Raw genomic sequence first — 15,094 nt, 5'->3', positions numbered from 1 at the left:
AAAACCTAATCTCTTCTAGGTACTCAAATAACTTGGAACTGACCTCTTTCCCAATTATTCAATCATGAGATAAGCCAGAGAGGTTTAAACATTTCAGTGAATCCTGTTAAAATATGGACATTCTTTTAAAAATAGGTACACTGAGAGAACAGTATTTCAGTTTGAATAGGTTCAGTCTCAGCTTTGAAAAACTGATAATGGGTAATTCAGAGTGATGAGCTCTAAGGCAAGTTAAAATTACTTCTTTCTTCCAGTTTTTACAACTTCCTAATATTCTTACTTGTGCTTGATGCTTCGTAACTTGTTACTTACCTGAATGTTCCATAGTTGCTGTCATTCTGCTCGATAATCATATTGATATCTTTGAGAGGAAAAGGCTGACTGGCTGGAGAATTCCAGAGCAGATTTTCCTATAATGTCTACCAGTTTGTTTCTCTTAATACCTATTATGTCCAGAAATTCAGCAATAAAGAGTCTGATATCAACAAATAGTTAAATTAAAATACAATCTTAAGATTTCAACAATTACAGACTTCCACATATCAGAAAATACTTCTAGAGTTTTTAATTCACTATATGAGTCAGAATAAACAAACTCTTTCCGAGACAGCTTTGGTATGTTGAAAGGACGTAATACACAGCACCTAACTCCGAAGTGAGCACTAAGCATGCCTCATGTAACCATTTTCTCCTTTTATGGTTTCCCATTACAAAAGATGTTATGGTTCAAAAGAGTCAATATACAGACTCTTGACGAGAAATGTCCTGATGCTCTGAAACATTCCAGACAGCTTGGCGGTGAACAGGATCTAGTCTTGATAACACAGGTCATGCAAAGCCATAAACTACTGAACCACAGTCCAATTTCGAGCAAACAAATGCCCTGTAAATACAGAGCATGATCTGTTCCCCAGGAGGTGTTCAACAACACTTTTAGATGATTCAATGTCTTAAAGTATTTCTTCCTTAATTGTACCACATGTGAGACAAATATAAGTTTTCTGTCAAAGAACACTCCTAAAAAATTTACTTCAGATTTAAACAGAAACCACTGAAACATTAAAATGTAGCTCAGGCACAGGATAGAAATTCCACCTTTTGAAAACGTGTATAGAGACGGTCTTCTGACATGACCGATTTAAACCACGTTTACATACACACAAAAAAAATTTGAAAAAAAAAAAAAAAACCCACAGAAAAGAAACTACATTTCTTAGCATATCATCTTTAAGGGCTTGGTATACCGAGAAGCACAAAAGAGAAAGACTGTTTCTGAGCCAATGGACTAAATTTATAGTTTTTTTTTCAGGGGCAGGAGAGAGGTATTATTTGGTTTTTTTTTTTTTTTTTTTTTTTTTTTTTTTTTTTTTTTTTTTTAGTTAGTACCAAATTGAGTGTGGTTTTTGAATATGCTTTGAATTTTATTATTGCCACCCTTTTTTTGCTGTAATTTGGATTCTGGGATTTTTAACTTATTTTATTATATATATAATATGCCCGCACATAAATCCAATAATTTAATTAACAATTAAAAATTATGGAAGGAAGATATACAGTAACTTAATAAAACAACCTTTCATACATTTTGAAACATGAAAACATAAACATGAAAACATGAAAACAGTACAAAGTCCGGACTCGTCGGGACTTTGGAGATTCCGGATTAGGGGTTTTTCCGAATTATAGATCATCAATTTAAATCTGGTAAGATGGCATGCAGAAATTATAAAATTAAAAATATGAAACTGTAATTTATGAAATAAAGAGAAATTATAATCTAAAGGGTATCAAAAAAAAAAAAAAAAAAAAAAAAAAAAAAAGAGAGAGAGAGAGAGAGAGAGGAGGGGGGGGGCTTAATATTTATTTGTTTACTTTATTAAAACATTTCTTTCAATGTAAGTTGTTTCATTTTTGTGCTAATACTTTCTCTTTAATTCTATATTAATTCTATAAACAGACATAATTTTTTGTTCAGTTACAAAGTTCCACTGTTCAAGTCCTGTAATTGCTGTGTCGAGAATACCAACTGACTTGTTAATCAAAATTTTTTCGATTTCAATAACTTCTCTGTCACTTTCTTCACTATCGGAAGCGGTATGTCATATACTTTTAACTTTCCATTGTCATACTCCTCGCATAATTTTGAGACGTATATGCCTTTATCCATTTTTTGCAGCAATTCCACTTTTTGTTTGATGGACATCAAAACATGCTTTCGCTTTGCAGATCCTTTGGCAACTCCAGAATCGGAAACTCTTTTTGACATAACCGAAAGTTCAAGCTTACTTTTTATAAAATTGCTCTAACAGTCTGCAAAAAATAATAAGCCAGATCCAATTAGAAGATTAAGGAACAGCTCAATCTACAACATTAACTGAAATAGATAATTATATAATTTTAGCTTAGCTTATACTATCCGTCATACATTAAACGCACATGCATAAACGCATATGCGCAAGCGTAAAAGTATTATGCGCATGCGCAGAAAGTTGGTAGCTTTGAGGTCCGAATTATATACATCATTCCAGATTATGGACGTCCTGATTAAAGACTTTGTACTGTACAAATTACATCATTATGCACTGGTGTATGAAACACCACGCATGAAAACACGCAGATAATGATAGTGATATCTGTACTTCATGCCACATTGCATTTTCACTAAATTTGTATTTTCTAAGCTAAAATACTGGTATTTTTGGTATTACCTACAAATAGTAAATATTCATTAAAGTAAAAGTAGCCCTCCTACAGCACGGCATCCTGTAACACGGTTTCGCTCTAATACGATAAGAAAATTGCCCAAGCAATATCCCCAGATAACAATGAAGAAACCTCACTATCGCAAAAGGTGAACAACATGACGTCACAATTAGCGCTTTAAAGCACACAACCTGCACATTCGGCTTCCAAGCTTCGAATCCTCGTCTCCATGGCCTGAAAACAAAAGTGTCTCACGCTGGTGGTCGGCGGTCTGCGTCAAGCCCCGGTGTGTTAAATTCATGTCTTTAGAAGTACAGATACAAATCTTGGACCCTCTTTTAAAAGGAGAAAAGGCATCTCACATTGGGAAAAGTTTTCATTGGAATGAAGAAACAGTCCGAACTATTAAGAAAAATGAAAAAGAAATAAGAAGTGCAGTTGCTGCAGAATCTTAGACATCTGCAAAACCTGCAGTTTGCTCTCGGAGGCGCCAATAATTGAGAAGATGGAAAAGGTACTTCGCATTTGGATTGATGATAGCTGTCAAAAAATTTTTTTGTTGGATGGTAATATCATTAAACAAAAAGCACCTCAAAGAACAAGGGAGAACCCTCTGTCAACCCAAATCTTCTGGTAAGTAAAAGTTGGTTTGAAAATTTCAAAAAGCGTTTTGCAATTCATAGCATAAGATCGGCTGATTATGAAGTTGCTAGGACGTTTCCTGAAAAGTTTCAAAATATTATGGAAGAACGAGGATACACAGCAGTTCAAGTTTTCGATGCCAACAGAACTGGGCTTTGGTGGAACAAAAATGCCCAGTAGAACCTTTATATTGAAGAAAAAAAAAAAAAAAAAAAACTGCATCCTTATTTAAGGTGTCTAAAAATTGTGTAACTCTATTTTTGTGCAGTATGACTGAACTTTATGACAAAACCCTTGTTAGTTTATAGATCTTTAAATCCTCGTGTACTTAAAGGCGTAAATAAAAATACCTTACCAGTATATTGGAAAGGAAATCCGAAAGCTTGGGTAGCTGGGACTATATATAAAGATAGGTTTTTAAACTGTTTTTTGCCAGAAGCTGAACATTATTTAAGGCAGAACGAGGTTAGCAATGTCAAATTTAATTAAGTTCATCTTAAGTTTCCACAAAAGCAGTTGTGAAAAGCATACACAAACATATCCAGAGGAATTCGTTGACGATGATATTGATGGTTAATATCGGAAAAGAATTCTCTCTCAAAAAGAAATTACAATTAGCTATAAGTAAGAAAATTGCCATAAACAATAATACAGAAAGTAGATTTATCCAAAACCATCAGACAAGAGACCGAGTTATTAGAAGATGATGGACTTTGAGTCAAATATTTAGAGATTACACTCGTTATTAACAGTACCACCAACCAGCATGAAAGCAGAAAAAGCATTTTCAACTGCAGGTAATTTGTGCACAACAATACGTTCCTGGCTTAATGGCAGTTTAGTAGATGCATTATGTTTTTTTTTTTCTTTTTTTTATGATCACATTTCAAATATACAGTCCATAAATTAGTTTTTCTTTATTAATAGATATTACATAATAGACTACATGACAAGATTTTTATATGACATTTAATCTTCTTAATGCAACTAATTCATTCCTTTATTGCACTACAATGGTTTATTTTGTTCATATTATTAATATTTTACTATAACATTTGTTCCTTCATTTTATATTTGTACATAACAAAATTGTTTACACTTTTACAGTTTATGCATTTTTTGTAAAAACTAATAAATATGCCAAGGAAACAACTGTGTTTTTCTACCTTTTTTGGAAAATTCCAAATGCCAGTATTAACTAACTGGTATCCTACTACAATGTTTAAAAAAATAGCAACTACCGGTGATATATTTTTGGCCTGGTATTGCTACTACATGCACAAATACTGTCTTGACCTTCATATTGCTGGAGTGATTTTCAGCACAAAATATTTTCACAATCCATTTTTTACTATGGGCTCAAAATGAAGGGGAAAAAAAAACAGTATTAAAACTAATAATTTTTATTCAATATTAGTATTCCCACTCGTATGTGCTTTTTAGTAACACATTTCTTCCTTTAGCTCTACACTTCAGTTATGATACATAGTGGATATAGTGAAGCAGTCTTCAACAGTTCCTACAAGAGTTTCTGAAATGTTAAATAATGTAACATCATAAAAACACAGAATCATAGTACAAAATATTGAAGATAGCAATTATCTATCTTGTAACTTCTTCCCATTCTTTCAAAAACTATATATACTGCACAGTTTTTCCCATCTAATTTCAAAGCTTTCTGCTCTCTCTCTCTATATATAAAATGCAATACAAATAATGTATAATACAAATCATATTTAAACTAAACCCTGTGTATTTTTAATTCTTGACAGTTTTCACTCTTAAACATTACGTTTTCATGCAGACTTTTCAACATTTATGTTGACTTTAAGTTTTTCTGCAATTTAAATTTTAAATTTTTTATGTAGTTTAAATTTTTAATATTTCTGTAGCATTAATTTTTTATTTTTTTAAACATTCTTTCCATTGACTTTTTTTTTTTTTTTTTTTTTTTTAATAATTCAGACAGTTTTGATAAAATATACAGCAAAACAAACTAAAAATACAAGAAAGTATGGCAATGACTTTTTTGTTTACTGTAATATTTATATGAAACTTTGTAAATTTTTGAAAATAAATTCATGAAACCTATAGAAAAAATAGAATATTTTAGATGTATTAAAAAATGAGGTGCAGACCTGATAAATCAAAAAGACTAAAAATAACTACAAAATAATAAAATATGGAGGAATTTTTGGTAACTACATTCAGGGATCGCACTCAATATCTGTGCAATAACAAAAACTATAAGATACTGCCTCATTATCAGGGCTGGCACTACGCAATACGCCGCGCAGGGAAATTCCTTAAGCTCTTAAATTCTGCTGCCTGGTGCAGCTGCCCAGTTGCACTAGCCTTGCTCATTATAAAAAGGAAGTGCTGTTCACTTGAAAACACAGCACAGAAAACATATCATTCAAGTTATGCTTTCAATCCTGAACTGTTCGAGGAAATAAAAAATACTTACTTCAGTTGCATCAAGTTGAGCTTGCAGCCCTGATTTTGAACATGTAAGGCTAGAAATACTATTTCTTAAAGCGGAGGTTTCTTGTTGGTATATATCATTCAAAGTTGCCAACTCACGGGTAAGTGACTCATTAGAATCTTTCAACTTTTTAATCTCAGCCTCACTTTCTTTTGCCAGTTTGTCATATTCTTCCGTTTTTTGTCTGGAAATATTTCAATAAATAGATTTCAGACAAATTAAACTTATTCTAGATTAAAAACATAAACAAAACAATCTATAATTAAATTTCACATAAAATATGTAATTTCACAAAATAAAAGCAATCCTATATTACATGCATTTCCTTTAAAGAAATAATAAAACATTGTATACTGTGTTTTTCTAGAGAAGTTATTATGTAGAGAGGCTAACACCAGAAATATGTGTTGTGGGTGTAATTGCACAATTCATACTCTACTATTTTTCAGTTGTCAAATCAAAATGTAAAATGTATAGCTTATTTCTAGGTGTGCAAACTTTATCAAGACTGTGACTAATGGATTTGGTGAACTCCATATATATATATATATATAAAGGATACACTTAGGGCAATTAATCCAGCGGCATGATAATCTTAGTAGCTGTAATTATTGTTGACTGCATTTTATTGCATCAAACCTTTGCTGTCATCTAGTTTCTTGCTCTTGTATATTTTTCTTATGTACCTAAATAAATCTTTTTTGGTCTAGTAGAAATCTGACTTATTTAGCCCTTAACAATACATCATATTTCCAAGAAGTAAGCTATGCAAGTAAATGGCTGTACTGGTTGGAAATTATTTTATTAAGCAATGGGCAATGGTTAGTAATAAAAGTTGGTATGCTGTAGTGCCCTTCGATGGAATGAATTTTAATACTTAGATTAGGCATGCTTAAGTAGTTTTTGCTGTCAAAGAACTAGATTAGTTTTTAGGGAAACAGCCAGACTCAGTGAAGGATTCTGAAGACGTTAAAAGTAGGAAAGGTTATGCATTTCTGAAGCCTGTATTAAATGATCAAGTTCTAGCGTCACTGCTCGAGAAAAATTGATAGAAGAAATATGAAAGAAACTTTGTATACTATTTATGAGTCTAAAAGAGCACTGAATCAAATACTTACCAGGAAACACCTGGCAATCATAAGAAGATTTGTGAAATCCCTATACTACAAGCAAGGCATACTTATAATATGCATTATTACAAGTAACAATGTAAATTTTTGCAGATAAATAAAAAAATATTACCTTATCTACAACAAAGGCAAAATTTTATGCCATGCATCTCAGTAGGTCATTAGGGTCTGTTATTACAGTCATTAATTATTTGTACTATGCATGACCTATTATATATCCACACCTAAGTAAACTAATATTATCATTATTGTTCTGAAAGTTTTATATGGTCTGATTCAGTAGAATATATTGCAAGCAACCACAGTCTGCTGATATTTTATTGTAAGAAATCACAGTATAATGCTGCATCTAGTTTTCCTAATAAAAACTAAACTATCAGGAACATTTTTTCACTATATAAGAGATTTCACACTATTAAGTACAAATCATTCAGCCAGGCAATACCACAGACACAAGTAGATAATTCAGTTTGTGATACTCATTCGCAACAGCTGCACGAGTTTCAAGAGAGAGGCAAAATAATAAGTTTTGGGAGAACACCGATCAGAATTAAAATCATTAAAGTTGAATGTTTTGGTGATTGATCAAGGCTTTACAGAAATCAGTATCTTCGAGTGAAGAAATATTTGGGCAATTTTATTGAAATTAAATAATTGTTTAGGAATAAACAATAATTAATTATGGAAGATTTATTTACAATCTTTTTATAGAAATAAACTGTGTATTCTTTAATACAAAATTTTAATGTTTACTTAAGTTGATCGATACATATTAATAAACCACACTGCTACAGAATACTATAAATTCCACAAAAATTAAAACCTGAAATAGGATTTTTTGAGTTTGAGCAATGAGTTTCAACAGTACAAGAAACAACTTGGAGATTGAACTTGTGAGGCGACCAAATAATTTTGTAAAATACAGTCAAAAGTCGTCAATTCGGACACCCATAATCCGGATCTCAAAGCTACAAACTTTCTGCGCATGCGTCGCATTGGCTGTGATGGACCTTTATGGCTGCGAACATGCATGTGCGCATGCCCAAAATATGTTTACGCATGCGCGTTTAATGTATAACAGATGGTATAAGCTAAGCTAAAATTATCTAATTCAGTTAATGTTGCAGATTGCGTTGTTCCTTAATCTTCGAATTGGATCCGGCTTATTATTTTTTGCAGACTGTTAGACCAATTTTATAAAAGTAAGCTTGAACTTTCGATTATGTCAAATAGAATTTCTGATATATATTTTCTAATATATAAAGGATCTACAAAGCGAAAGTATGTTTCAAAGTCCATTAAACAAAAAGTGGAATTGCTGCAAAAAATGGATAAAGGCATATCCTTTGTTTATCTAACCATTCCGAAATCTGTTTATCAATTTCACGCTGCTCTGTGGCGGGGGGGACGCCGCGGCACGCAATGAATTGGAAGTTGATCTGTCAACACTATCCTTATCTTCAAGGCAGATGTTTTTATTTTATTTGGCTTATAATGCCTTACTAAATGTAGTATTTCATCTGGATGTACTCCATCTTTGATATGATTTAAATCAAATTCCTTGTCATTATAATTCGCTTCTGATAGTGAAGAAAGTAAAGTAAACAAATAAACATTAAGCTTTTGTTTTTTTTTGTAAATTTTGATACCCTTTAGATCATAATAGTTCTTTATTTCATAAATTACGGTTTCATATTTTTAATTTTATAATTTCTGTATGCCATCTTAACAGATTTAAACTGATGATCTATAATCCGGAAAAATCGATAATCTGGAATCACCGAAGTTCCGACGAGTCCGGATTAACAACTTTTGACTGTATATGAAATGGAACAACAAGAATACTGTGATTTTTTTCTTAAATAGAAGAATGTTCTTAACATTAGTGAAAATATTTTTTTTAAAACTTTTTGAATAAGAAAAGGAGAAAAGTTCCATTAATATATGAATAGCCTTCATATAACTCAGTTCTTAAGAAAATAATGGCTGTGAGGAACAAACCTCACAGCCTTCAAACAAACCTCACTTCTCAAGTCATAAAAATGGGGGAAGAAAAAAAAATATAATAGAAGGTCCCTCTCACCAACTCCAATGACAAAATTTGGCATGACAAAGATGGCAAAATCAGAAAAGTGTTTATAATAAGCTGCAAGCTTGCTATCAAATTTACAGCATACTATTTGAATGTCAAGGAAAAGAAGAGTTAAGAAATTCACTTTCAGTCATGAACTTAATTGCTTAATCAAGAGAATTCTTAACGGATGAAATATTTAAGATACAATAACATGCCAAACAAGTATTAATTTAGAAGTCAAACAACAAAAACCAGCATTATATATTCAAATTTTCACAGTAACAATGTTTAATGATTTTAATGGTTTTAGTAAACCATCACCCTCAGCTGAAAAAGCACTAATGAACAAGATAAGATATAATGATTAGATAAGATAAGAAAGACTGAACAGGAGTTAAGCTACTGGTGCCATTTATTGAGAAACAAGAACTAAAGCATAGTTTCTTTAAAGGCTGAAGGCAAAGATGGATTGGAATTAGAGTCGTTAACTAGAACAGAAAGATTTTTTTGAATTTGAAATGCCTCTAGAAAATCTAATTCACCAATGGAAGATGTTTTTGAATAATTTTGGCAGCAAGAAAATTGAAAGTGTGATTTTCGGACCAATAATACTGAGCAACAGAGGACTTCTGTGTTTCCTTTTTTTCTAACATTTGCCTAGTGTTCCTTAATGTGAAATTTTAAGGCTCTCTTAGTTTGACCAATACAAATTAAACCACACTGGCAAGGAATCCTTTAAATACTCCAGGAATTCATATCCGTAATGCGGTCCTTGAGTATGGAACTTTGTATTTTATCGATGGGAGAATAAACAACCCATAAGTTAAATTTCTGTAAAATAAGTGCAACTTTATAGGTAAGTGAAGGAATGACAACAGAATTCTTATAATCTCCTAAAATAAGAGTGTTCCTTTTAGTATGCTGAGATGAGAATTTTTTAACTGCTTGATTAATAATGTTGGGTGAAAAAACCCTGTCAATTTCTTTTTTGTGTGCTTTCAATTATTTAGTTCTTCATCAAGAGACAGTTTGAAGCTCCTCCAAACTGATCACTATATCTTATCTCGTTCATTTATGCTTTTGCAGAGGATGATGATCGGTAAAACCATCGAAACTAGTTCTGTGAAAATTTGAAAATATACCGCTGATTTTTGTTATTTGACTTTTAAATTAATAAGATGAGATACTTATTAAGCCATCTAGTATCTTGCGGTCATAAATACAGAAAAGCTACAATAAGTCCTCCATCACCACCAATGACAAAATTTGACATGGGAAAGATGGCAAAATCAAAAAAGTTTTTATAATAAACTGCAGCCCTGATATTATATTTATAGCATACATGACAAGAAAAGAATCAGTTAAGAAATTCAGTTTCAGTCATGAACTTAACTGCTTAATCAAGAGAATCCTTAGGAGATGAGCTATTTATTAAGCCCATATTGTGGTCGTAAATACAGAAAAGCTATAGGTTTTTAAAACTAATCTGATCATAAAATAGTGCATGTAAATAATCATGAAAGTATCTTTTTCTAGTATCTGAATACAGCCAGCATCCACTAACAATCACACTAACCTGAGTGGCCTTATTATTATTTACAGAGGAGGGGAGAATCTTACAAATTATATAGTCTGTTGAAAACCTTTAGCCTAACGTCCTTATTATTCTTTCCATTACACATATTATAACAATACACCAAAAAAGGTCTTTTCATTTTCTCACTTCAAAGTGTTTTCCAGTCTATTGATCTGCGATGAAGCTTCTTCAGACTGAGAAGACTTTATTTCAACATCTTTATATAGAAGAGAATTTGTGGCTTCCAAGGCAGCAATTCTTTGATTGTAAGCTTGAAGTTCCTGTTTAAGAGTTGAATTCTGCTCTAATGTTTTATTAAAATGCTCTTCCATGTCTTGAATTCTGCCTTTCAAATCCCAAGCTGGTCTTTTTGATTTTAAACCACCCTTTATTTTAGCTGTTGGAAGAACAGCAGGCATGCTCCCTCTGATTAACTCATTATCTGGTAATGGCTGAAGAACAGCTGGAAAATGTAAAAGCATAAATTAAAATAAATGAGAAATATATTACTGAATGTATTCTAAGCATTATGTGAAAGATAAGTAATATAAACATTTAATAATACATATAATATCTTAGCTAGAACAGATTTTATTATTCTAATTCCGAAACATTGTTAATTGGCTACTATTTTATGCAATTCTCAGTGCACTGACATTTTCAAAAATGGCTTTTGTCTTTCACATCTTAAATTAGTTGCCAACAGTTAGCAACATTTTGGGAGGTAACTGCAGCTAATAAGAAAGTACCAAAATATTTTATTTCAGGAAGAAGAAATATATTTCTTTTAAAAAATTGAATGCAATGAAAATTGAAATTGTTGTTGTGAGGAATTCATCAAATGTGAAGAGCATGCTTTTAATCAATCCAATTTGTCTACTCTTATATTACTAGCAAGTTTATGGAATATCCATTTATCCATTCTTTTTAACTTGACTAATGGCATGCAAATGCCTTAATATCACAGTGTTGCTAGCGTTTAATAAAAGTTCTCTAAAACAGTGGTCCCAAACTAGTAGCTTCCAAGGCAATTTTAAGTAGCCCACAAAGACATTTGAGTTATGGCATTGCAAAAATTAGTTATTTGAAGTCAGAGTTTACATTATTTTCATTTCCATTAAAAATGAACAAACCACTAGAAAATCTATAAATTGAACTAATTAATTTAAAATATTTAAAATTAATTTAAAATATGATAAATAACTTATTTAAAGATTTGGAAAACATATGTTATGAATTCATATTCATCGAAAAATAATTTCTAATCAGGAAAATCATGAACACAGCATTTTAATCAGCATGCTGTGAATCACAGCATTTTAATCATGAAAGTCTTAGTTCACCATAGATGTTTGAGGAAATTTTTTTTCAAAAAAAGTTCTGAAGACTTTTTTTTTTTGGGGGGGGGTTCCAAAGAAGAAAGACTTGTGGTTGATCCCCCCATCAAAATCAATAGTCATTCAAACTAAAGTTGCTCTTTTGTATAATTCTAAAATAAACTAAGGTATTCAAATCTACATCAAACTAATGTTGCTTTTTTTGCCAATCTAAAATGGTTGACTAAAATTGAAATCAAACTATTTGGCGACTTAACCCCTCACTTGATATTTCTCTGCCACTTGGCAATTTTTACAATCTATTTTGATCTTATTTGGTGAATTTATCTTTTATTCGGTCACCTAAGTTTTTTTTTTTTAAATATTCTATAAGAGTGGATCATATTAACTGAATTGTTGATTATAATAAGAAATGTATTTTCCATATTATTATATATAAATGGGTGGGACTTTGGCAGATCAGTAATAATATCAAAATGACAACATTAATCATCCTCACATTAAACAGTGTCTGCTGTATTTTCATTTGTACGTCAAAGAATAATTTAATGAATAAGAGAAAAAGACTAGGTTGTAAATATTTATTCTCAAGTTTTGTATTACTTGGTAAATTTTCCCCAGAAAATTTTCATAATTCATTAATTTTTAGTTTAAGATATTTGATGATTAATTAAACACGTTAAACTACTATTTGAAAGAAATGTCAGGCTAAGAATTTAATATTTCACAATCTCAGTATATTTTAATCATAATCACAAACTGTAACCAAAAAAGGGGGGCAGTTCTATATCTTCCATTCTACTGGACCGATTGACGAAATTCAACTTGCGTTTTTCATGTCTCGAAAGCGCAACTTAGAGTATGTATTAGATTTATATATAGCATTGTTATAATACACTGAAGTGACAAAAGTCATGGGATACCTCCTAATATTTTGTCGGTCCTCCTTTTGCCCGGCGAAGTGCAGCAAATCAACATGGCAGGGACTCAACAAGTCGTTGGAAGTCCCCTGCAGGAATATTGAGCCATGCTGCCTCTATAGACGTCCATAATTGTGAAAGTATTGACGGTGCAGGGTTTTGGGCACGAACTGACCTCTCGATGATGTCCCATAAATGTTGGATGGGATTCATGTCGGGCGATCTAGATTGCCAGATCATTCACTGGAATTGTCCAGAATGTTCTTCTAACCAATCGCGAACAATTGTGGCCGGTGACATGGCGCATTGTCATCCATAAAAATTGTTGTTTGAGTATGTGAAGTCCATGAATGGCTGTACGTGATCTCCAAGTAGCTGAAGGTATCCATTCATTTTTAGTCAATGATCGTTCAGTTGCACCAGAGGACTGAGTCCATGCCATGTAAAAACAGCCCAGACCATTATGGAACCACCACCAGCTTAAACAGTGCTTTGTTGACAACTTGGGTCCATGGCTTCGTGGGGTCTGCGGCACATTCGAACCCTACCATCAGCTCTTACCAACTGAAATCGTGACTCATCTGACCAAGCCACGGTTTTCCATTCGTTTAGGGACCAACCGATATGCTCACGAGCCCATGAGAGTCGCTGCAGGCGATGTCGTGCTGTCAGTAAAGGCACTCGAGTCGGTCTTCTGCTGGCATAGCCCAAGGAAGACAAATTTCGCCGCACTGTCCTATCGGACACGCCCCACATTGATTTCTGCGGTTATTTGACACAGTGTAGCTTGTCTGTGAACATTGACAACTCTACGCAGACGTCGCTGGTCTCAGTCGTTAAGTGCAGGTGGTCGGCCACTGCGCTGTCCATGGTGGGATGTTATGCCTGAAATTAGATACTCTCGGCACACTCTTGACACTATGGATCTTGGAATGTTGAATTCCCTAACGATATCCAAAATGGAATGACCCATGCGTCTAGCTCCAACTACCATTCAGCGTTCAAAGTCTGTTAATTCTCGTCGTGCGGCCATAATCACGTCAAAGCCTCTTCACATGAATAACTTGAACACAAATGAAAGCCCTGCCAAAGCACTTCGCATTTATACATTTTCTACGCGATACTACTGCCATCTGTATATTTGCATATTGCTATCCCATGACTTTTGTCACTTCAGTGTATACGCATTTTGACACAAAATCAGACTTTTTCTAAAATAACATACCTTTTTTTCCCCATATTTTGACTCTACAACTCAAATTATGCCAGACTGCAAAGTTTTGTAAAAATCGCACAAGTAGTTTTTAAAAAATTAACTCTCAAAATTGTAGCTCCTTAATGTTAAATGAGTTTGGTATATATTTAGCAATATCTCTTTTTTGGTCATATTTGAAGATAAGTGACATTTTATTTATGTTTTACCAACAGTTAAATTTTTTGTTGATTTTTTTTTTTTTTTTTTTTTTTTTTTGTTTTGTTTTGTTTTGTTTTGTTTGTATGTGTGTGTGTGTGTGGTTTCATTTTTGTCATATACTTGCTCAGTCTAGAGGTTTAGTAAATAGCAGATAGATTTTATGTCCAAGCAGCATTATACCTTGTTTATTTTTCAGATTCAAAATGGAACTTTATAATATGACAGCAAAAAATAAAAATGTTTTATTTAAATGTTATTTTTTAAATCTAATTTAAAAAAATTACTATTATTTTAATGAAATTTATGAACGTTACAATGGGGGGGGGAACAGATCTCAGAAATAAAAATTTTTTTTACACAAACTGATCTTAGGATCGCCAAAATGTTAACAAGTTGCCAAATTTAGAACCGTTAAATAAAAGAACTCACATCACCAAAAGTGAAATGCTGTTTAAGAGCTCTTCATTAGAAAAAATGAATTTCAAAATGCTTATGTTTCACTTCTAACTTAGAAACTTGAGTATCTCACCATTTATATTAGAAATGGAACAAATTACAACCCATGAACCTATTCAAAAGATAACCATATGTCAGTGAATCACCAAAAATATTCCTCCAAAATGCTAATTCACATTCAAAATGGCAGTTGTAAAAACAGACAGAAATTTCAGAAGATTAAAATTAAGGACATTCTGCTGATTTTGGCCAAAATTAAGGACCGAAAATCAATTCCAAAAAACCTAAGGACTCTTAATGAACGTACGAACCCTGTAATTACATCAAATGCGGTTTAGGCACTTTGTTAAAATTATT

General features: G+C 32.2%; 1 protein-coding gene across 3 annotated transcripts in view; it reads right to left on the bottom strand.

Annotated features, from left to right (window-relative positions):
- LOC118180123 (carboxy-terminal kinesin 2-like) overlaps nt 1-15,094 on the bottom strand; it is a 70,685-nt gene that overhangs the window by 38,051 nt on the left and 17,540 nt on the right. For all 3 annotated transcript variants that reach the window (XM_085811942.1, XM_085811941.1, XM_085811943.1), the window contains exons 4-5: nt 10,758-11,073; nt 5,813-6,014 (exon numbers count right to left, since the gene is read on the bottom strand). In XM_085811942.1, the coding sequence (XP_085668068.1) occupies nt 5,813-6,014; nt 10,758-11,073 (518 nt within the window). The remainder of the gene's footprint in view (nt 1-5,812; nt 6,015-10,757; nt 11,074-15,094) is intronic.

This window comes from Stegodyphus dumicola, chromosome 2 (assembly GCF_044657685.1).
Source record: "Stegodyphus dumicola isolate Sdum_Otavi_A_Nest chromosome 2, ASM4465768v1".
NCBI classification, from domain to species: domain Eukaryota; kingdom Metazoa; phylum Arthropoda; class Arachnida; order Araneae; family Eresidae; genus Stegodyphus; species Stegodyphus dumicola.
The sequence above is the reverse complement of the archived record's forward strand: the minus strand, read 5'-3'. Positions and strand labels throughout refer to the sequence as shown.